Source organism: Mustela lutreola, chromosome 4 (genome assembly GCF_030435805.1).
Source record: "Mustela lutreola isolate mMusLut2 chromosome 4, mMusLut2.pri, whole genome shotgun sequence".
In the NCBI taxonomy this organism is placed as follows: domain Eukaryota; kingdom Metazoa; phylum Chordata; class Mammalia; order Carnivora; family Mustelidae; genus Mustela; species Mustela lutreola.
Window position 1 is genome coordinate 155372803 of NC_081293.1, and position 21480 is coordinate 155394282.

Below are 21480 nucleotides of genomic sequence, written 5' to 3' on the forward strand. Positions count from 1 at the left end.
ATTTTATAAAAAGAAAAAAGACAGGAGAGGCCCACATTGACATTTCATAAGGCCATCAGATACTCACTGGATTGTCAACGTAAAGCATGGAAAGTGTGATGGTCCAAGGAAAGTCTCTGGGACGCACTAGCAAAACAGAGAAGAGGTTTGAGACTGGGTCTTCAACAAGGCACCCCACCTAGGGCACAGCTTTGCTCAGGAGCCAAACAAGCCCACCTGTCCCCATCCTATCAATGAACTTCCGGTGTCCCTCTGACATTGCTTCCTACTCTCACAGTGGGGAACAGACACTAGTACCTTTTCCTTCTCCTCTCATCTTCTTCACTTTTCCTGAACCCAGAGTGTTTCTACATGCTTTTCTAGGATGAAGTTTGGAAACAAGACCCTGTGCAACTGGCTCTGTGGAAAAACTCATCAACAATATATAATATAAACCCATCTGTCTGATCCAATCAACCCTTCTTAACATCTAATCCTTCTGAATCCTCTTCCTCCTGGCCAATACCAAAGAGAACAACTCCAAAAGAACTGGCAGACATGCCTTTTATACCTGAATCACAGGATGGGTCACCCTCCAAATTCTGACCCAGGAAAAGTAAACGTTCTCCCCCACCCCCCCCAAAAAAATGAGATGGAGGTAAACTGGGGTGACAGCCAGATGTGGCTCCTCCACTCCTTCCTCTGGCCCCGCCCCCACCCACAGCATCTTGCTTCCAGGATAGCTGATCATTTATGCAACTGAACCCTACAGTGTTCAGTCTGTGTAATTAGGGATATAAATCTACCCATTGGTCTCATGCAAAAGAGCTCATCCAAAGAGTAATAGAAACCAACTGTTTTCACAAGCCCCGATTACTTGAGTCGGCAGCAGACTGCAGGAAAATAGCTTAGAACTTATCACCCAAATTTCAAGGGAGAAAGCAGCCCAGCCAGGACACTCACCCTGATGGCTCTTACTTCTTAGATAGACATCGCCAGAGAGCTATGCTTTTGTCATCTAAAACTATTATGCTTTTCCTTGTGGTTCCAAGCACACCTGAAATTTTTTCTGGAGCAGATATAAGGTTCAGGTGAAAACCTCTCCATAGGAAAACAGAGTCCACGCAATACTTACAGGTCAGGTTGCTTGTGACAAAATAAGGCCCGTGTTCCACAAAGAGTCCAAACATGGATGAACCTCCGGGCCCTCCCTGCAGCCAGAGGGCCACTGGAGCAACCTCGGGGTCCACCTAAAGGGGTCAAAGAAGCCAGTGACCACAGAGTACTAAGCAAAAGAACACACTCAGGCAAACTTAACCAGATCCTGCATCGTTCGCTGCCTCGCCTGTATCTCCCAAAGCCTTCCCAGACCCCAGTGACTGCTCTCCCTCACAAGCAAAGTACTGCTCATCTCTTGCCTTGAGTTAGTATTTGCCGCATAATGCCAGTATCTATTTGGCTCAGTTCAGTCTTTTCCTGCTAAGAGCCAGGAAACCCACCGAATATAGAACCTTTGCCTTTGTATGCCCCTTTTATACAGCCTAGGGCATGCTTGTATTTTTTTTTAGCTGTTTCAACTTGCATTGGACCAACATATTCCCACAGAGGCACAGCAAAGAATCCTTCCTCCTCAGTGACGGTCTACTCGTTTCACCGGGAGCCCAGAGGGCTTTTCTGACTGGATTCACTAAAAGGATATTCACAAGGACAGCAGCCATTTCCTTCAACACGAGGGACCCGAGAAGAAGTACACAGGCCTGGAGCAGTTTAGCCAATGCAAACAGCTGCAACAAAACCCCAGGCAAGGTGCAAACTGATTGAGCAGACAGGAAAGAAGTAAGAAAGAAAAGGTCATTGGCAGGGTTGGGATGACAAAAATGAGCTTTTGGCAGTAGTCAATACCATCAACCTCCATGCCAGAGGTTCTTTCTTTTTTCTTATTTCTTTATATATTTATTGAGCACCTCGTATGGGTCGAACAGCATGCTGGAAGTAGCTACTTAGCAGGGCAGTGAGTGAAACAAACAAATAAAACCCCACTTGATCTCTTCCAGCTTACGTTTTCATGGGAAATATAGATCATAAGTAAAGGAACAAACCCGATGATTAAGAATTGTAGAAAAGAAATAAAGGTGATGTTAAGGGAGTGGGTGAGGGGGTGCCTGGGAGGCTCAGTGGGTGCCTTTAGCTCAGATCATAATCTCAGTCAGGGGTCCTGGGACTGAGCCCCACATCAGGCTCCTTGCTCAGTGGGGAGCCTGCTTCCCCTTCTGCCTGCTGCTCCCCCTGCTTGTGCTCTCTCTCTCTCTCTCTCTTACAAATAAATAAAATACTTTAAAAGAGAGAGAGAGAGAGGGTGAGGGCAGAAAAGAATAGTGCTTCCTTAAAACACAAGTCATCATGGAAGGACTCAGTGAGACCCTGAGCTGAATGAGACCTGAGTTCTAGGACCATCCAGCCATAAGAGGAGCCAGGGAATGACGCCACAGGCAGAGGGACACGGGAGGGGAAAATCCTCACCACAGAAGAGAGCTGGGTGTGAGAGCGGTGAAGACAGGCCAGCTGGTCCTCAGTGAGTCCTCCAGGGCCATCTGGAAGGAGCTCAAAGTGGCTACGGAGAGGCTCACAGTTGGATGTGACAGCGAGCACTCACTGGGTGTCGTGGCTCATTGGATGTTCAGTCAGCCATGCTTAGCAAGCAAGGATCTCACTGCTTCAGCTCAGAAGGAAATGCTGCAACCCCTTGCTTAGCCAAGCCCCACAGACACTAAATGGTGCTTCATCCAAAGGTCTGAGTGGCCTAGGTGCGTCCACATGGACGATGTGAGAAGGTGTGGGCAGAGGCAGACCGACTCAAGGGGAGGCAATCTGGGACACCATCGCCAAGCACCTCGGAGAAGAGCCGAGCACAGGGTGCTAGCCGTGAGAACAGATGGGGAGAAGGATTTCTCTTCTCCAGTCACCAGAAGTCTGATATAGTCCTTGAGCAGCTTCAGAAAGGGGATAAGGGGACCTTGCAGAAAGAGGGGTGGTGGTAAGACCAGCTGTAAGCTGGACAGGAGCCTCTCTATGGGGGGGGGGGGGGCTACCTTGGGGTCCATTCTCTAGCATCAAGGAATTAAATGAGATAACATTTGTAAAGCCCTTGGAACAATGCCTAGTGTCTGATAAAGGCTCAATAATTGTTAGCAATTATTACAGTTAAACAAACAGGTAGAAAACGTAGGAGCCCAGAGTCAGACTGGGAACTCAGATAGGAACTCTAAGAGTTAGCCTGGTATAACGGATAAGTGTGTGAGCCCTTTGCCCCAAACTGGATTCAAATCTGGGCTTTATTGTCCACCAGCTGTGTGGCTTTAAGCAAGTTGTGTAAGCTCTCTGAACCTCAGTTTCCTCATCTGTAAAACAGGGGTCAATAACAGTACTTATGAAAAAAAATAATGGTACTTATGCCATTGGGTTGATGGGAGGACTCAAATCTACTCTTCCAAGTGTAGTGAGTGGCACAGAGAGCGTGTTCTGAACACGTTAGCTATTTCTATAATAAACACTATGAATTTATAGATGCTTTTAATGTAAACGATCTACAAATGAGAGAAGAGGAAAAAGGGGTTGTTGGGTGTTTTTCCTTGCTCCTTTGGCTGGTATCTTCCTGCTTGGTTTTTCACTAGTTAGACCCCTTGCCACAAGGGTCGCAAATGTCCATCAAGAATTCAAGAGAACTAGGGACTTGTATAATTTGAAGCAGGAAATACCATGATCATAGGCAGCTTTCTAAGGCTGCTGCGGGGGAGGAAGGGTTTGCCCTGGATTTTTAGCCACACAGATTCTGGTTCTACTTGGCCACAAAACAGGTGTGGGATCCCGGCCCTCCGCTCCTTCCAGTCCAGTTTCCTTATCCATCAAATGGCAACAAGGCCCACCTCACAGGCCTGAGGAACTGCATCATGAAAAGATACTGCAGACTCTGCTGGAATAAATAGAACCAGCTCCACCCTAACCTGCCTGACCCCCACCATGGGGCTTTGTTTGAATCGGTGATTTTTAGCTCCCCTCAGACCCTCCAACTTGCTCTTCAATACCACGCACTAGGACCACCTTCCACTTGTATCCCTGCAACAGGGGAATGTGGTAGAGGTGGAGAAGCAACAGATCTCAATGAGAGCCATTCCAGCCTCCCCAGGGACGTGAGATATAGGGAGTCCACCCAGGCCAATGGACGCCCAGCCTCCACTTCCTTCCCAATGCACACAGGAGCTTCTAGAAGCCACGGTGTGGTACATGGGAGCCAGTGGTTCTCAATCTTGGCCAGCCAGTAAAGTAAGCTTTGTAAAAAAACTGCTGCCTAGGCCCAAAGCCCAGTGATTCGAAATCAACTGGCCTGGGGTGAGGCAGGCATAGATGTTTTTGAAAGCCCCCCATGTGGTTCTGAGGTGGAAGCAGGGATGAGAATCTGTGAGGGCAAAGGAAGTTTGTCCTCCCGGGTGCCCGGGGCCCTCTGGTCTCTGCCCTATCCTCCCCCCTCGCTTTTCATGTCCCTTCCTGTGACCTGGCACAATGATGGGACCTCTGGGCTCTCAGAAAAATAGTCTGACCCTGAGAGGCCACACTACAAAGTGAAGTCAAACGCATCGGTGCCAAACATCTTTATTATGCAACTTTGAAGCACCCGACACTGCATTCTTGGAATGCTTCAATAATAAGCGATCAGCACACACACCTTCAACCTCAGCTGACCTTGCTCCTCAAATGTACTTTCCTCAAGTTGGTGAATGAGCTCAACAACCCCTAAAGAAGCCCTTTTTTCAAGAAAATGCCATGCACACATCTTTCTACTTTGATACACCCACTAACCTGTGAAGGAATACTGACTGCCCTTATTTGGAATGAAATGCAAAAGTCAGATGCTGGAAAATACAGGTTTACATATTCAGTGCTAAAATCCCAAGAGTTAGTTTTACCACAGAACATAGACTTCTGTCATATGAAATGACATCCTGTTGTCATACATAAAATAATAACTACATCAGTAGTACTGGCATAAAGTTATTATGTGCTAATTCACAGGGTGATCCCTTTAGTTCTCAATTGTCAGAATGCAGCCCTCTCTTGCTCTCCACCCCCAAGTTAGGAAAGAAAAGAAGTAAATGAAGACATCCTGAACAAAACCACATTGCAAAACTTCAGCTCAAATGAAGTAAGAAACAATTGGTCTAATTCGTTTATAGATTTACAAAGGCCAGGGCTTTCGAAGTATTTATTATTTTGAAGCTATAATTCAAGAGTGTATGGAACAAGAGAAAAAGGGCATTTATTTTTGCCAAAAGTTTTAGAAATTTTCCTTAAAACTTGTCATGTTATTTTAAAAAAGCACTTATTCTTAACTAATAGTTTTTTTAAAGATTTTATTTATTTATTTGGCAGACAGAAATCACAAGTAGGCAGAGAGACAGGGAAGCAGACTCCCCGCTGAGCAGAGAGCCCCATGTGGGGCTCGATCCCAGGACCCCGGGATCATGACCTGAGTTGAACGCAGAGGCTCAACCCACTGAGCCACCTAGGCACCCCATTAACTAATAGTTTTTTAAAGGAGGTATTAAAAAAATCCCCGTTACTCCACTGCTCATGGCCCCAGAAATGATCATGGAGAGGCTTAATCTTCCAGATTTTTCTCTAACAACCCCCCAACACATACATATATAAATATTTTGTAGATGTCATATATGCCATGTGTGTAAATACCTTTTTTTTTCCTGAAAATAGGACCTGGCCATATGTAATATCCTATATTTGCTAGAGTCACTTGGCATATTACGAAAATCTTTTCATAACAGTACATATGATCATTTTATGAAACAGTGTGGCATTCTGAATTTACCACAACCTATTAACACATACAACCTACAACACTGAAAGGCACTGTTTGGAGGCTGGGGATGCGGACCAGCTCCCACTCATAGACAAGTACGATACTCAATGGTGAAGAGCATGGATTCATGCACCAGACTGCCAAGGTTTGAATTCTAACTACCTTAATTTACAGCTGTGTGTCCTTGGGTAAGTTGCTTAACTTCTCTGCATCTCAGTGTCCTCTGTTTGAAAATAATAATGCCTATGTTATATGGCTGTGGTAAAGTTTCAAAGAGTTAATATATGCACAGCACTTAGAACAGTGCCTGGTACATCTATTTAAATGTTAGCTCCGGGGGCACCTGGGTGGCTCAGTGGGTTAAGCCGCTGCCTTCGGCTCGGGTCATGATCTCAGGGTCCTGGGATCGAGTCCCGCATCGGGCTCTCTGCTCAGCGGGGAGCCTGCTTCCTCCTCTCTCTCTCTCTGCCTGCCTCTCTGCCTACTTGTGATCTCTCTCTGTCAAATAAATAAATAAAATCTTTAAAAAAAAATAAAAATAAAAAAATAAATGTTAGCTCCGATTATTTCTCTAGTGAGGTTGGAAGATGGGTAATAAGTAAGTAATTAAATAAGTGGGTAATGTGAGAGAGCAAGGGAAAGTCATTAGACCAACACTTATAGGCGGCATCTGGTGAGGGACTAACATTTGAGCTAAGACCTGAAAGATGAGTGATCCCCTACTGATAAGCATTTATACATTTAACTAAAAAGAAAACAAAATCTGTTAATGTTCTTATAGGTCCAAGCAGTGTAGTAGGACCTGAGGATGAAGAAGGGACAAAGAGGGGCGCCTGGGTGGCTCAGTGGGTTAAAGCCTCTGCCTTTGGCTCGGGTCATGATCCCATGGTCCTGGGATCGAGCCCCGCATCCAGCCCCACATCGAGCCCCGCATCGAGCCCCACATCGGGCTCTCTGCTCGGCAGGGGGCCTGCCTCCTCCCTCCCCCTCCCCCTCTACCTACTTGTGATGTCTGTAAAAAAAAAAAAAAAAGGGACAAAGAAATTCTAAATATAAGAGAAAGGCCACGGAGAGTCATACATAGTTAAGTGAGAAGTCTCTCTACCAACAGAAGAGTGTGGGCATACAGGTCCCACAAACCTGCACCTTTTGTTGGTGAGCAAGAAATCAGGGTTTTGCCTCAGAAGCCCTTGAAATTCTCCTGGTGACCCCTGGTGGCCAATTCATGAACTTGGACACTCTTTCCTCAGGGTCTTCCAGAATGTGAAGTCCCAAAGGAAGCAGGATATTTATTTAGTTTTTCAGAATCCCTACAGATGGAAGTTTCAAAATGTCTCACATTAGCATGTTCCAATTTTTATTCATAATGATGGTGAACATATCTACCCTATGTCTTAATCGATTCTCAGTCCAAGTAAGTCAAACTCATTCATTTGGTTTGGCGTTTTAGACATAAAAGGAGTCTTAGAAACACCCAGTTTCGGCCCCCCGGGTGGCTCAGTCATCAAGCGTCTGTCTTTGGCTCAGATCAGAACCCCAGGGTCCTGGGATTGAGCCCATTTCTCCCTCTGCCACTCTCCCTGCTTATGTTCCCTCTCACACTCTCTCTCTCTCTCTCAAATAAATAAATAAAATCTTAAAAACAAAACAAAACAAAAAACACAAAAAAAGAAACACCCAGTTTCTTCTTTCCTCCTTGCTTCTAAGTGAGCACAAAGGAATCTATGTGAACACTAATGAAAGCAAATCGTCCTGCCCTATTTCTCCCCATGCAGACATGCTCTCCATGGATGGTGTCCCATAGTACTGGGTCCTCCTTTTCACCCTGCTCCTCATCAAACCATACCCACCTTCCATTCTGTCCTCCCAAGCCCTCCCCTGTATTTCCTGGTAGAGATAACCTTAGTAGAAGGTTAGTAGAAAGCTTTACACATATCCCTGAAAGCAGTGAGTTCCTGGAAGTGGCACTAAAGGCTTGCCAATTTTGGTACTCTGCAGTAACTTGATTGCATTTTATACAGAAGACAAACTGGAGTGACCCTAAGGCATCAGGTATCTCAGCAAGTATTAGGGCAACATTGCCTGCCAACACCCAGGGCCAGGTACATATTCTAGCCACCCCCACTCTCCCCCTGACCCACCCCATACTTTGTAAGAGAAAACAGCAACTGAACCACTAACAGACCCAAATCAATGATACTGCTTAAGATGAGAAGTGCAATTAGTAAATTAATTAAAGCTCCCTTCACACTTCTATATGCAGAGGCTGATCATTTGCTTGGTTTAAGTAATGTGTTCTGTCCTAATTGAAGTCATTAGTACCCCACGTAAATGTCTTGAAATTCCCCCAAGTAGGTTTGAATGGACTCCCATTTTGCCACACAGATCCCAGGTCAGTTGATACTTAAGCGCTACGCTAATGGTTTAATCAAAGCAGGGTTTTGTTATTTATTTATTTATTATTATTATTTTTTTTAGGGTTCTGTTATTTAAAGCAACTGGTTTTGTGACTAGAATTGTTAACTAGCTAACTAGTACCATTTAAGTTCTACACTTATATACAACCTGCTTAAGACTAATGTGTTTTTTGAGCTTTACTTACAGTGGTTGGTGCTGACTTCTTGCTAAATCTTCCTTTACTTTGATTGTTGCCCCTGCACCGTCACACGGAAAACGAACTCTCCCAAACACTTTTTCTGTTCTGAGTCCTTACATCACTACCAAGCTCACACTGACTCTCCTTGAGCTTGGAATCATCTCACCAGTCTGAGCCAACTTACACTCCACCAGCATCTTCTCTACCTTTCTCCTTCCTAACCTTTGTCCTTGGCTCCCATTCCTTCATGAGGTAGTTATGACTTCTCTATTGGTGCCTTCTGCCAGAAAGGTGGGATTTAGAATGAAGTGGGGTGTGGGATGGTTATTAGATAAAGGCAGGCCTGACTTTCCCATTCTTGATGCAAACAGAGAAGTGGCTGGAGAAGTTACTCACTCTCTTCTCCATGTGAAATTAGGCACATAAAAGTTTCTCCAGTTCGAATACTTCTATGGATGGAATGATCCATAATTTATCATTTTTAGCTGCTTTCTTCTTGTTTGGTCTCAACAACATTCTATTTTTCCAGCTCTCTGATGCCATAAGTACAATAATAGTAAAGAGAAGATAAACTGTGCAAGTCCGAAGACACATGCCTGTGACCTCCAAATCTTTGCTCTACGACTAATGGGTCTGCAGCCTTTTGGGGCAGACATATTTTAAGAGATCCGTTCAGACCACACCCCTTCTCTAAGAATGGACTTTCTGTTTCCCATTACCCATGTTTATATCACATGAAACTGCACTCTCAGCTTTTAGCTGGTTGGACTAAGAAAGAACACCTGACCCCAAGTAGGGCAGTCACATCTGCCCTGAGCAGAAGTGCTATTTGATGTCTGTTGATTGCAAGGTTCGAGGACAGGTAAAGCGAGAAACTGTAGGGTAGCCATCTTCCTCCAGATACCTGGAGAAACAAAGCACGTTGATCTGCCAAAATAGCAGAAGGAAGCAGAGATGAGCAATCCTCCGGTCTTGGACAGAATAAGGCAATGACAGAAAGACTGGCTGCTGGGGCTCCTGATGCCTTTCCAGTTGACCCCACTTTCTGCCTTTGGTGTCTCTGGGCGGGAGAGAAGGATTTAGAATGGCTTGCCTAGGGATGCCTGGGTGTCTCAGTTGGTTAAGCATCTAACTCTTGATTTCAACTCAAGTCATGATCTCAGGGTCATGAGATCAAGCCCATGCCCTGCATGGAGCTTGCTTAAGATTCTCTCTCTCCCTCTCCTCGGCCCCCACTCCCTACCACAAACACATAGTCACTCTAATTAATTAATTAATTAATTAATTAAAATAAAGAATGGGTTGGCTCTATTAATTGAGATCCAATCAAAAGACAGAAGCCACATAGTAATTTTAATTTTTAAATTTTCCCATCTTTAAATTAGTTTTTTGTTTGTTTGTTTTTTTTACATGATATCTTTGACCTTTAATTGTGTTACAAGTTCCAGTATGGGTCCTGGTCCCCATCCACCATGGGCATCCCATCCACTCACTGCTGGGCAAAAGTGGGGATGTAATGCCAGAGGCGGTTTAGGGAACTTAGGGAACCAGCTCCCTGGAAAGTATAGGATGTACTGGGATATATGGCATCCATGTTGAGGGAGCTGCAGCCGGGTGGTCACTGGGACAGAACCAGGACTATAAGCTTGCTGAGGGTCTTCATGGTCTAGGAGCCCAGCCAGAGCAGGGCACTCGTGGATGTCCCTCCACACACACTGCTGATAGACGGAATAGCAGGGCCAAGAGAAAGCACAAGGCAGGACAAGGGAACAGGAAGAGAAGCCAACGTCCTCCTGCAGTGTCCCTCCAGCACCCTCTACTGACAAAGCTTAATATCATGCTTGCTATGCAGAAAAAATATCTGTAGCTGTTACCTTGGAGCAAGTAAAAGGATAGAATTTGGAGCTAGTTCCAGTGGTCAGAAGATATCACAGCCACAGCCCAGAAGTACATAGAAGAGGCTCTAGTAGTTATTTAATTCTATACAGCATGTGCCTTAAAATAACAGGAATCAATCCTTCTCCCATGCTTTCGGTGGGTCAGGAATTTGGGGATGTCTGGCTGGATGGTTCTGGCTCAGAGTGTCTCATGAAATTACAGTTAAGGTATCAGCCAGGACTGTAGTCCTCTGACTGGGATGGATGAACATCGTCCAACGTTGGTGCTATCTGGTGGGAGAGGACTTTCTCTCCCTAGGGATATGCCCACACGGTTGTGTCAGTGTCCTCCCAATGGCCTCTGGCTTCCCCCGGCGTGAGTGATCCAAGAGACCAAGGCAGAAGTATCCTGCCCTTGAGAGTAGCCTTGGAAGTCACCCACCATCGCTTCTTCTATAGTGCATTGCTCACTCGGGCCAGCCTTGATTCAATATGGCAGAAGCCTGTCTAGAAACCAAGGTCACTCTTGGAGTCTGCCTACCTCACCCTGTCCCAGCCTTGCTGACTCCTCAATATGATATTGATCTTCCTCAGTCACCAGATGCTCAAATTCCAGGAATCCTAGCCACTCTCTTGGCCTGAGGAGCAAGATGGGGCCCTTAGCAGAGGGGCATAGGCCTAACTCTCAAGGTCTCTGGTTTGGGTTCCGTAATATTTGAGGCAGACTATCCAACAAATTATCTATATTCCCATATCTACGAGACAAATTCAAATACAGGGTATCTTTCTCCAGAGGGAAGAATTCTAATTGTAAAAAGAATAATCTCTACACCTTTCTATCTTCTTAAATTTGGAAAACCCCAGTGTCACTTTGTAATTTTTTCACCCAGTAGCAATGAATCCACACGCTTTGCCGGCATTCGGCGACTTCTGATTTGGAATGACCTCCTGGTCTCTGCCTCTTTAATCTCCTACATCGTGACCAGTTTAGTTCTGCTCAGTATTTGTATTAATAACAGGAAAACTAATAATGATAAACACGATGATAATGAGATAATAGCAATAGAAGTTCTACTTACTACGTGTCAGGTGCCAATCTGAGGCTTTCCCACATTCTCTCATTTGTCTCAAAACTTTTGTCAAGACGGTATCCGAGCCTCACATTTGGCACACGGAAGCCAAGGATTTAGACAAACTTGACTAACTCAAGAGATATAATGCTAATGATGCAATCTAGCACCATGAGAAAACCATGGCCAGTTTTCTCAGGATCAACGTACAGTGATCAAGAACAAAGCTTTCTCCATCGGAGGCCTAGTTTTAAATCCAGGTTCTGCCAATTTCTAGTTGGGCCGTTGGGGGCTAATTATTTAATCTCTATAGTCCTCTTCATCTATTAAACAAGGATAATAATTCCTTCTTCATGTGGTTATTGTAAGGATTAAATAAGAAAATGCACAGTGCTTAGCACATAGTCAATGTTCAATTAACAACAGTCATTAAAATTGTGACATTTTTATTGGCTTCATTATACTTCTTATCCCATGAAAAAAAATGCCTGTTATTTCTCTTGCATATTGTGTCCCCACTGCACACCAATTCCCAGCTCTAGTATCCATCACCCTCCGATCTGTACACAATAACAGGGGAGTCTTGCAGAAATAACAGGAAGACAAAACTAATTTGAGAAACAGCATCCCCCCCCACCCCCGCCAAAATATTCAGAGGATATGACAAGGTGGCATCCTTCCTGGATCTCTTATTTTCTCTACCTTCAATTTTTGTAAAGGGTCATTTCTCTCCTGATGATAATCTCAGCTGCTTCCCCGTGGCAGGAAATGAACTAATCTTTCTGCCAAATAAAAGGAACTCTTCCCCCGTCTGGGTGATCTGATCACCGCTTTTCCTTCTCATTTGCTTTCTCTACTTCCCCTCAAATGGCCTGTTTCATTATTTACAGCCCTGGGCTTGGCAAGAATGGTTGCTCTGGGGCCCTGGATGCCAGTGCTGCTTGGGGGCTCCCTGGGTAAGGAGGGCTCAGAACCGTCTATCCTGGCTGCCCCATGCTGACAGTTGTCAGGGTACCATCTTTTCAGCCTGCCTGTTTCTCCCCTGAAGCTGAGCCTGTCACTTCCAATAGAACACACTGTCCTCGAGCATCTTCTTTCCTGATGCTACAGCCTCGAGTTTATGTCTTCTGGGATCATCTTAGAGCAGGTTTCGGGCTATAGTCCTGGGCCCCAAAGAGCATCACGTGGCCAGGGGATGCAGAGGTAGGTCTTCAGTTAATTAAGCAGAGGCGGGGCAGGGGAAAACCCCAGCAGCCCTGTCACTGTTTAATGCAGTGAGAGCTCGGATGTCAGTCTGGCAACCAGAAGAGGGCACAGAATCTAAGCCCATTTCCCTGACTGGCTTTCCAATCCTGCTGCACCACCCACGTTCTAGAGGAAACCATACCCCTGCTCAGAGGCAAGAGAAGAAATGATTTGAGTCTTTGTTTTGTTTTCATTCGACCACTTCCCTCACCATTAATTCCTGTTTTCACAAATCTGGGTTATTACTATTGGAGTTTCAACATGCAGAAGACAATGGGGAACTTCTTGGTATCAGAAACAGCCACTGAAGCAGAAGAGAAAGTAGGAAATGGGATTTCTCGGGGTTCAGGGAGTCAGAGAGCTCAGGGGAGACGGAGCCCCAGCAGGCCTTAGAGGAACATCGAGCAGGATGGAGAAAGCTGACCCCATAGGCCACATTAGGCCCATGTTCCAGTCCTCGCTCAGATGGGTGCATGGGACAATACACCACCCCCTTGTGTACCAGTTTAGCTGAAGGAGATGTTTTTCTCGGGATAAAGGGGTGTGGATCACTTTGGGTCCAGGAGCACTAAAAACAGGACAGTGGCCTGTAGGCTGGAACCAGGGCTTCTCAGGTATAGTCCACCCGGTAATTCTATAACTTGCTGGCCTCTCCCACTTTACAAGTCAGAGTCTCTGGAGGGAATTTGGAGATAATTCTTATACACAATAAACTGTGAGACTCACTGAGAGAGAATATATCAAGAATCACAAATCTAGACAAATTCTTCAAGTATCCATTTGGCACAGAATCAGGGCCCTCCTTCCAAAGGGGTCCACGTCCAAATCCCCAGATTCTGTGAATAGGTTAAGCCACATGGTGACTAGGAATTAAGGTAGCTGACAGGATTTGGGGTCACTAGTCAACTGACCTTATGATATGGAGATTACCCTGGGTTATCCAGTAGACCCAATGCTATCACGAGGGTCCTTAGATGTAAAAGAGGGCAGCAGAGGACAAGAGCCAGAGAAGGTCACATGAACGTGCCATCGGCCAGGGTGACGCCATGTGAGGAGTGAGCCTGCTTGCCAGTGCAGGCTGTGAAGATGGAGGAAGGAGCCACAAGGCGAGGAGTGTGAGCAGCCTCTAGATAATGCAAAAGGCAAGGAAACAGATCTTCCCTGAGAGCCTCCAGCAGGACCATAGATCTGCCAACACCTTAATTTGAGCTCAGTGAGGCCTATGTCAGACTTTTGACCTGCAGAACCATGAAATAAAAGTTTGCAACGTTTAAACCACCAAGTTTGTGGTAATCTGGACAGCCGCAATAGAGAACTAATACAAAGGGGTTCGTGACAAATGCCTGTATTCAATGATATGATATTAAAAGGTGTAACATCAAAAATGCACATGCATAGTGTGGTTTATGAAAGGCATAAAGTTAAGAGATTCCAAGAACACACACACGAACAATTTCTACCTGTTAGAATGTGCTCATATTGCTAGGCTTCCTTTATATTGATTCTGTTTAAGACAGTTGTCTTGGATATTTGTATGTTTCCATCACTGCTTCTGAAGATCTGTTCTCTCCTCTGCTCTGTGCCCTGGTAGACCGAGCTCCAAGAACTGGACTCTCACCCCCTCTGGTTTCCAGTTGGGTTCCACTAGTGGGAGGCAGGAGCAGGAGTCTGGAGGGCACTTGGGTCCCAACATGGTACCCATACAACTTTGAGTGTGAGTTTTCTCCTTTAACTCTGTGCTCTACGCACCCACACTGGGTGACAGCCTGAAGATTACTATGAGGCCAACCAAAAAGCATCTGGAATTCTTCACCAGTTCTTATGTGCCTCCTCCCATCCACAACTACACGGCCCACTTCAGCAAAGGCCATGGTTAAGAAAGCAATATCGTACCAATAAAAGCAATTTAATTTGCTTTAAACTAGAGTAAACAATTTTATATATGCAATGCTGCTCTATGCAAATCAGATGCAAATATAAATACTACCCTCCCTAGGGATAGCTTTTTCTTTGTTTCCTCTGGTTTCTAACCCAAATCCAATTTGGAAAATAAAAATAGAAAATGATCCTGTGGTGCGATAAATTTATTTAAGCATCTTAGCAACTCTACCAATATTCACAAGCCCCTCCCTACCAAACAGTACCCATTAGCCTAAAGTGATTTGTTCGTGCTGAAGAGTTGTGTTTCATCACCAAGCACTAAGCAAGACTGGTGAAGTATAAGAACATACCCAGCTGTGTATGTATATGAGCCTGAGAAAGTGAGTCATCTGTGTTCTAGAGTTCCATCCTAGATCAGCAGTCCTCCCCACCTGTCCCCACAAAGTCTACCAGAATATATTCAGTTCTCTCTCTTCTGTGTTCCCACAGAACACTACTCAGTGGGTACTGGATGCTTGAAGGGGAGAGTACAAAAATAAGAACTGGTACTACAAAGTCTGTGGACAGCGGAGCCATGGAAATCTACCATCAATTAACTTAGATGGGCATTACCTGGGCATTTTGGGAATCTCCCCATTCCTTATCATCCATTGGCTCCCAACCGCCCATTCTCGCCCAAGGTATTTTTAGAACAAAATGACAACAGAATGATTTAAGAAGACCACGGCAGGAAGAAGGTGGTAATGTGACTGTTCTACACAAGGCTGCAAGGAATTTAAAAGTTGGACCTTCCCTGCAAACATTTGTTTCCTGCACATAAACAGGAACACCACACAGAGTCACTGGCACTTATTTTTAGAAAAAAATCTAAAAGATGCAAAAAAAATATTTTTTTTTAAAGTACATTGTTTGTAGGCTAACTTGTCTGCCCTGGGGCAGCAACCCCAGCCCCTGAGGGTTAGTGTCCTATGAGGGCGCTCTTGCCCGCCTACCTGAGCCGGGAAGAACCAGAAGAAAAGGTTGCTGTTGTAGGTCTTATTCACGGTGAGGTAGCCAGCATAACTCTTCACATTCAAACCTGGGAAAGGAGCGACCAAACTCTTTCTTTTTCCTAGTGGAAGAACAAATTTACCCAAGGATTAGAGAAATGATACAACGTTAGCCAGCTCCATCTCAGCCCGTCTTCTCCCTCCCAGGGGCCAGGGCTGCGATGGAGTGAAAAGAAAGGCTACCAGGGGACTGGCACAAAGCTGCTTACTGTAGCAAATTCCAGCCCGCCCTGGTCCATTCCATATATTTGATATTCACAACCTAGCCAAGGACAACTGACATTTTTAAACTTTTTTTTTTTTTTTGGTCCCCAAATATAGTTTATGAGCTATAATAAGATGTATATCTATATTTTTTAAGCTCCACTCTAAAAAGTTAATCATGGTATTCACATTTGAGCCACTGGGAAGGCCAGGGCAGAAGTCACCCAATCCCAAAACATGAGGCAGTTGAAAGAGAAACAACACAGCTATATAGCTCAGCCTCCGGAAGGCCTATATTCTCCACACTCTCCTTATCATGAAAGCAAAAGGCCTGCCACTTCCATTAAAGGAAATGGGCTGACGCATGTGGGCAGCGGGTAAGGCTGGGGAAGGTAGGGTGGGGCAGCCAGTGAGACTAAGGCTGACCTCGTGGCTACTCAGAGGAAGCCAAATAGTACAACAGGATGGTTGTAGAGGGCAGAGGTTGTGGCTTTTTTATGGCACCAAAGGGACAAAAGACAGGGAGGGGGAAAGAGGGACTGCTCAGATAGCTTGAGGACACCCAGAAGTATATAAAACACTTTAGGAGCAAAGGAGCAAACACTTTTTTTTTTAAGATTTTATTTATTTGTTGGAGAGAGAGAGGGATGCAGACTCCTTGCTGAGCACAGAGCCCTACAGATCCAGGGCTCAATCTCAGGACCCTGAGATCAGGACCTGAGCCCAAACCAAGAGTCAGATGCTCAACTTCCTGAGCCACCCAGGTGCCCATAGGAGAGCTAACACTTTAAAGGCAACAGTACTGAGGGCTTTATGTTATGCAATAGGTGTAATTATTGTTCCCCACTTTATAGATGAGCTGAAGCTCAGAGAGGGTAAGTACCTTGCCGGAGATCACAGCTCGTAAAGGAGAGCTGGGAGGCAAGCAAACCTAGCAGTTAGGCTTCAGAGTCTGCTCCTTCTCTCACCCTGCTATGCTGCTGCTTGACCACAGAGTTAGTCCGAAAGTATGGGTGGCAGGGGAGCAGAAACAGGAACAGGGATCAGGAACAGAATGGAGAAGAAACAAGAAAGAGATGGCAGCGTGTAGGGGGAACTGAAAGAGGGGTCTGGGTGAAGAGAGTTTCCTTAGTGGTGACAAAGCAAGTGTCCCCAGTAAAAAGTACTGATTCAAGAAAAGCTATTTATATCTGACACATATTAAGGTTGGCAGAGAGGAAAACGTCAGGAAGCTTGGTCCTGATTCATCCATGACACCAACTAAGCTGTGAAATGCACCTGCTCATCAGGAACAAGGAGCACCTGGGAGCAGAGGAGATGGTAGGACAAAGGCAGGGTCTCAACGGCAGTTTCCAGACGGTCCTGCTAAGCTAGGAGAACAGGAAGAACAGCGTTTCTCAATCGGGCAGACCTAGGTCTGTAATTTTGACCAGGCTCCCTGACAAGTTGCTTGATCTCTCCAAGTCTCTCTTTCCTCTTGTGCAAAGTGTGGATACTGATTTCCTCCCCCACCCTGGGCTCTCCACAAGGATCAAATGAAGAACGCTGCACATAAAATGAAGGTTCAGGGGGCGCCTGGGTGGCTCAGTGGGTTGAGCCTCTGCCTTCCGCTCGGGTCGTGATCCCAGAGTCCTGGGATCGAGCCCCGCATAGGGCTCTCTGCTCGGCGAGGAGCCTGCTTCCCTCTCTCTCTCTGCCTACTTCTGATCTCTCTCTCTGTCAAATAAATAAATAAATAAATATTAAAAAAAAAAAAAAAAAAAAGAAGGCTCAGGGGGCTCTTGGGTGGCTCAGTTGGTTAAGCGACTGCCTTCGGCTCAGGTCGTGATCCCGGAGTCCTGGGATGGAGTTCCACGTCAGGCTCCCAGCTCCATGGGGAGTCTGCTTCTCTCTCTGACCTCCCCTCTCATGCTCTCTCACTCTGTCTCTCTCTCAAATAAATAAATAAATAAATAAATAAATAAATTTTTTTTAAATGCGGGCACAGGCGAGGGAAGAGAATATCATCACTAGCCCATGGGCCACTGCACCTGCAGTGAAGGTGCTTTTTCTCCTAATTGCTTTTTTCTGGCTTAGTCCGGTTTCCCTAGGGAAGACTGCATAACTCCATCCAGCTTCTCTAGCTCTTCCCAAATAGACTTAGTTTTCTCTGCCAGAAAAAAGCAAAGACAAAAGAAAGGGAGAGGAGCATTTGAAGAAAAGGAAAAGGGGAATGTTTGGGGAACATGGTATGTGCCTGCCTTCCTCCCAGGCTACAACCCTCCCCACAGCAGCCTTGTTTCCCTCCACCCTTCCTTGTTTCCGCTCTCCATTAGACCGAAGAAGGATCACCCTCTGGCGCTGGGCAGACTTTCAAAACTTCTTTTCTTTTCTTTCTTTTTTTTTTTTTCCGTTTCTTTTCTTTCTTTCTTTCTTTCTTTTTTTTTTTTTTGCCATTTAAAAATTGAGATATAATGGATGTGTAACATTATAGTAGTTTCAGATGTACAACCTAACCATTCGATATTTGTATATATTGTGAAGAGGTCACCACAATGTCTAGTAAACACCCCTCCCCATACACGTTACATTTTTTTTTTTCTTATAATGAGAACTGTATTTAAGATCTATTCTCTTAGCAGCTTTCCAATATGCAATATGGTATTGTTAACTATGTCTACTAATCACTATTACTAACTACTACTAACTACTAACTAATATGTCACTACGCTGTATATTATCATATCTCCAGGACTTAATTTCTTTTCTAACTGGAATTTTGTACCTAAAACACTTTTGACATATTGTCCCCCAAACTATGAATATTCTCCAATCAGAGAACCTCAAAAAGGAGGAGAGAGAATTGGAGATGGAGGGGCTGAGAATAAGTTGAGATGTGAATCACAGAGAGGTAAGTGAGTGGGAGAGGATTCGAGAAAGAAGACAAAGAAAAATGAGGAAGGTCAAAGTAGAATGAGAAAAAGGAAATATGTAATAGAAAGTAGCTGAAGGGAATGGAAGATGGGAGAGAGATGATTGAATCAATCTATCTCTCTGTGGCCAGCCGAGCACAAGGTCCACTGCCTGCTCTGAAAATGACTCCAGTGCTCCCCCGGCCGTCCTTGACTGAGGCTTCCAAAGATGTTTGTCTGTTCCCTTTTACTTACTCAGGTGCATTTCCTGCTTTCCTTCTAGATCAGGGAGTACTGGAAAGCAAGGAAATTGCCTTGTTTATCTTTGTATCCACAGGGAGGCTGACTTAAGAACTTAAAGACATTCAATACACACTTTTTAATGAATTTAGTGAACGGATGAATGAATTGATAAACGAAAGCCTGGCAAACTGACAACACAGTAAGATGAACATATTTCTACAAAAATCTGCTAAGGAAGGGAGCCTTATGACAATCTTAAGAATTTAGAAGAAGGTTTCCCTGGCCCACAAAAATGTGTTTCACCCCGTTTCAATTTTTAAATTTCCTTTAACAAAATCATGGTAAAATAATTGAACGATCTTTCAACTAAAATGATATTTCATATTTTCAAATGTTCGGTTTATCCTTCCAAAGTCTACTGATGAAACATGGAAAATAAACTCCCAAGATTTTAGGAGTTTCTTATTTCCTGCAACCATGACTCACAATACAAATGTTCAAAACAGTTAAAAAAAGGAAAAGGTTTTCTTTGAAGTGATTTCACTTCCTCCGTATTATTTACTGCAGTTACCAATGTTTGTGACATTAACACTTTGAAAAAGTTTGGAGTGTGACCAAAGAAGGACTTGAACTAGCCAATCAGGATGTACCTCACATTTACAAAGACTCCAGTACAAGACAAGACACTGCCAGACTGTAAGTAATAATAAAGACCTAATAAAAAAAATAGTCTTTAAAGTTTGTGAGAGGGCAGTATCTGTAAAGATTTTAAAATTTGCCTCCTTTATTCATTTTGTTTTAAGGGTTTCCTCTAGCTGCAGAGAAAGTAAACATGCAATTACAATTACACAAAACTAAACCAGCTAATTGGGAGATTTAAAAAGCAAAAATTTCCCTTGTCTTTTTGTGAATTACTATCTATCTCAAGAATGCTCCATTGTGATACTAAGACTCACGTTCCTAAGGTTTTGACGGACTCAATAAACAAAAGGGATTTGGGGGAATGAGGGGACCATCTGTCCAGAGTTTCCTGAACTTTCAGTAAAGCGGATGAATAAAATTATCTTTAATTATGTTATCAGGACTGCATTTGAATACCCAGATGTACCAGATTTTGGATTAGCTACTTAAAATTCCATTCAAAAATTTTGACTGTGTAACAGAACTTTAGAAAGTGACATTATATCAGATTTACTATTTTAGATGTTGTTGCTCATCCGATGGTGAGCCAACAGACTTGGCACAGAAGGACAGAGGATGAAAACTACCCCCACCCACCAGGAGCTTTCTCCTGTACTGCTCGTGACCACAATGGTGAAATGCTTCTAGGCAACAAATACAGGAATGGGAGGGATGTGGATGGTTTCTCAGATGGGCTTCCTCATATGCTTTTGACTTGGTTCTTCCAGATGTGATACAGACACACCACCACAGTCACTTTCACCAAATGTCTCGGTTGGAACTGCTTTCCTTAGTACATGCACGTCCTTCTATATCTGCCCAAATCTCACTTAGCAGCTTCAAGTCTGGATCTAGTCACACAGAGACTTATACCTCGGGTTCTGGAGTCAGCAGAGATAGCTTTTAATTCTATCTCTGTCACTTACTATCTTTAAACAACCTTGACCAAAATACTTAATTTTCTGGGCCTCAGTTTTCTCACCTGTAAAATGGGAACAATACTTTAACTTCTTCACTAGGGTTGCTCTGAGGATTAAATAAACTAAGGTGTGAGTAACACCCATATTTGGCACATATTCGGGTATAAAACTTGAACTGTACAAATATTTATCTAGTGCCTATTACATATAGAACCTGTGCTGGCGGGGGGCGGTGTGCCTGAGTGGCTCAGTCAGTTAAGGATCTGCCATTAGCTCAGGTCATGATCCCAGAGTCCTGGGATCGAGCCCCATGTTGGGCTCCCTGTTCAGTGGAGACACTGCTTTTCCCTCTGCATGCTGCCCCCCTGCTTGTGCTCTCTCTTTCTTTCTGTCAAATGGATGGATAAAATCCTTAAAAGAAAAGAAAAGAAACTATGCTAGGTCCTGGGCATATAGTTATTAAATATTAGTCATTTGTTATTTTGACTACTACACTATTACTGTTTTCTGCACTAACCAACCAATAGGATAGCCTTCTCAAAATTTCCATTATGCCTACCTCGAATGTAATAATTTAGTGGTTTAGTACTCACTGTTTTATTCCTTAATTGTTTCGTGTGTGCATCTGGTTACATCAGAAAAGCACAAGTGTCTTGGGGTACCTGGGTGGCTCAATGGGTTAAGTGTCTGCCTTCAGCTCACGTCATGATCCCGGGGTCCTGAGATCGAGTCCCGCACCAGGCTCCCTGCTCAGCTCTCTCTCCCCCTGCCTTCTCCACCCACCGTGTGCTCTTTTTCTCTCTTAAATAAGTAAAATCTTTAAAAAAAAGAAGAAGGAGAACACAAGAGTCTTAAATAAAGGAAAATAAATTGTAGCAGGCATATCACAGAGAAGAAGTCAGAAAATCTGAGTCCTAAACACATCTCTGGTACTCTTATCTGCATTTCCTTGGTCAGTTCATGTAAGGTATTAAA

At 44.4% G+C, this 21480-nt stretch overlaps 1 protein-coding gene across 3 annotated transcripts in view; it reads right to left on the reverse strand.

Moving 5' to 3' along the window:
• The window catches only part of CPVL (carboxypeptidase vitellogenic like), a 130197-nt gene that overhangs the window by 81336 nt on the left and 27381 nt on the right, over positions 1 to 21480 (reverse strand). For all 3 annotated transcript variants that reach the window (XM_059171455.1, XM_059171456.1, XM_059171457.1), the window contains exons 3-5: positions 15510 to 15628; positions 1115 to 1229; positions 68 to 126 (exon numbers count right to left, since the gene is read on the reverse strand). In XM_059171455.1, coding sequence (XP_059027438.1) covers positions 68 to 126; positions 1115 to 1229; positions 15510 to 15628 — 293 coding nt within the window. The remainder of the gene's footprint in view (positions 1 to 67; positions 127 to 1114; positions 1230 to 15509; positions 15629 to 21480) is intronic.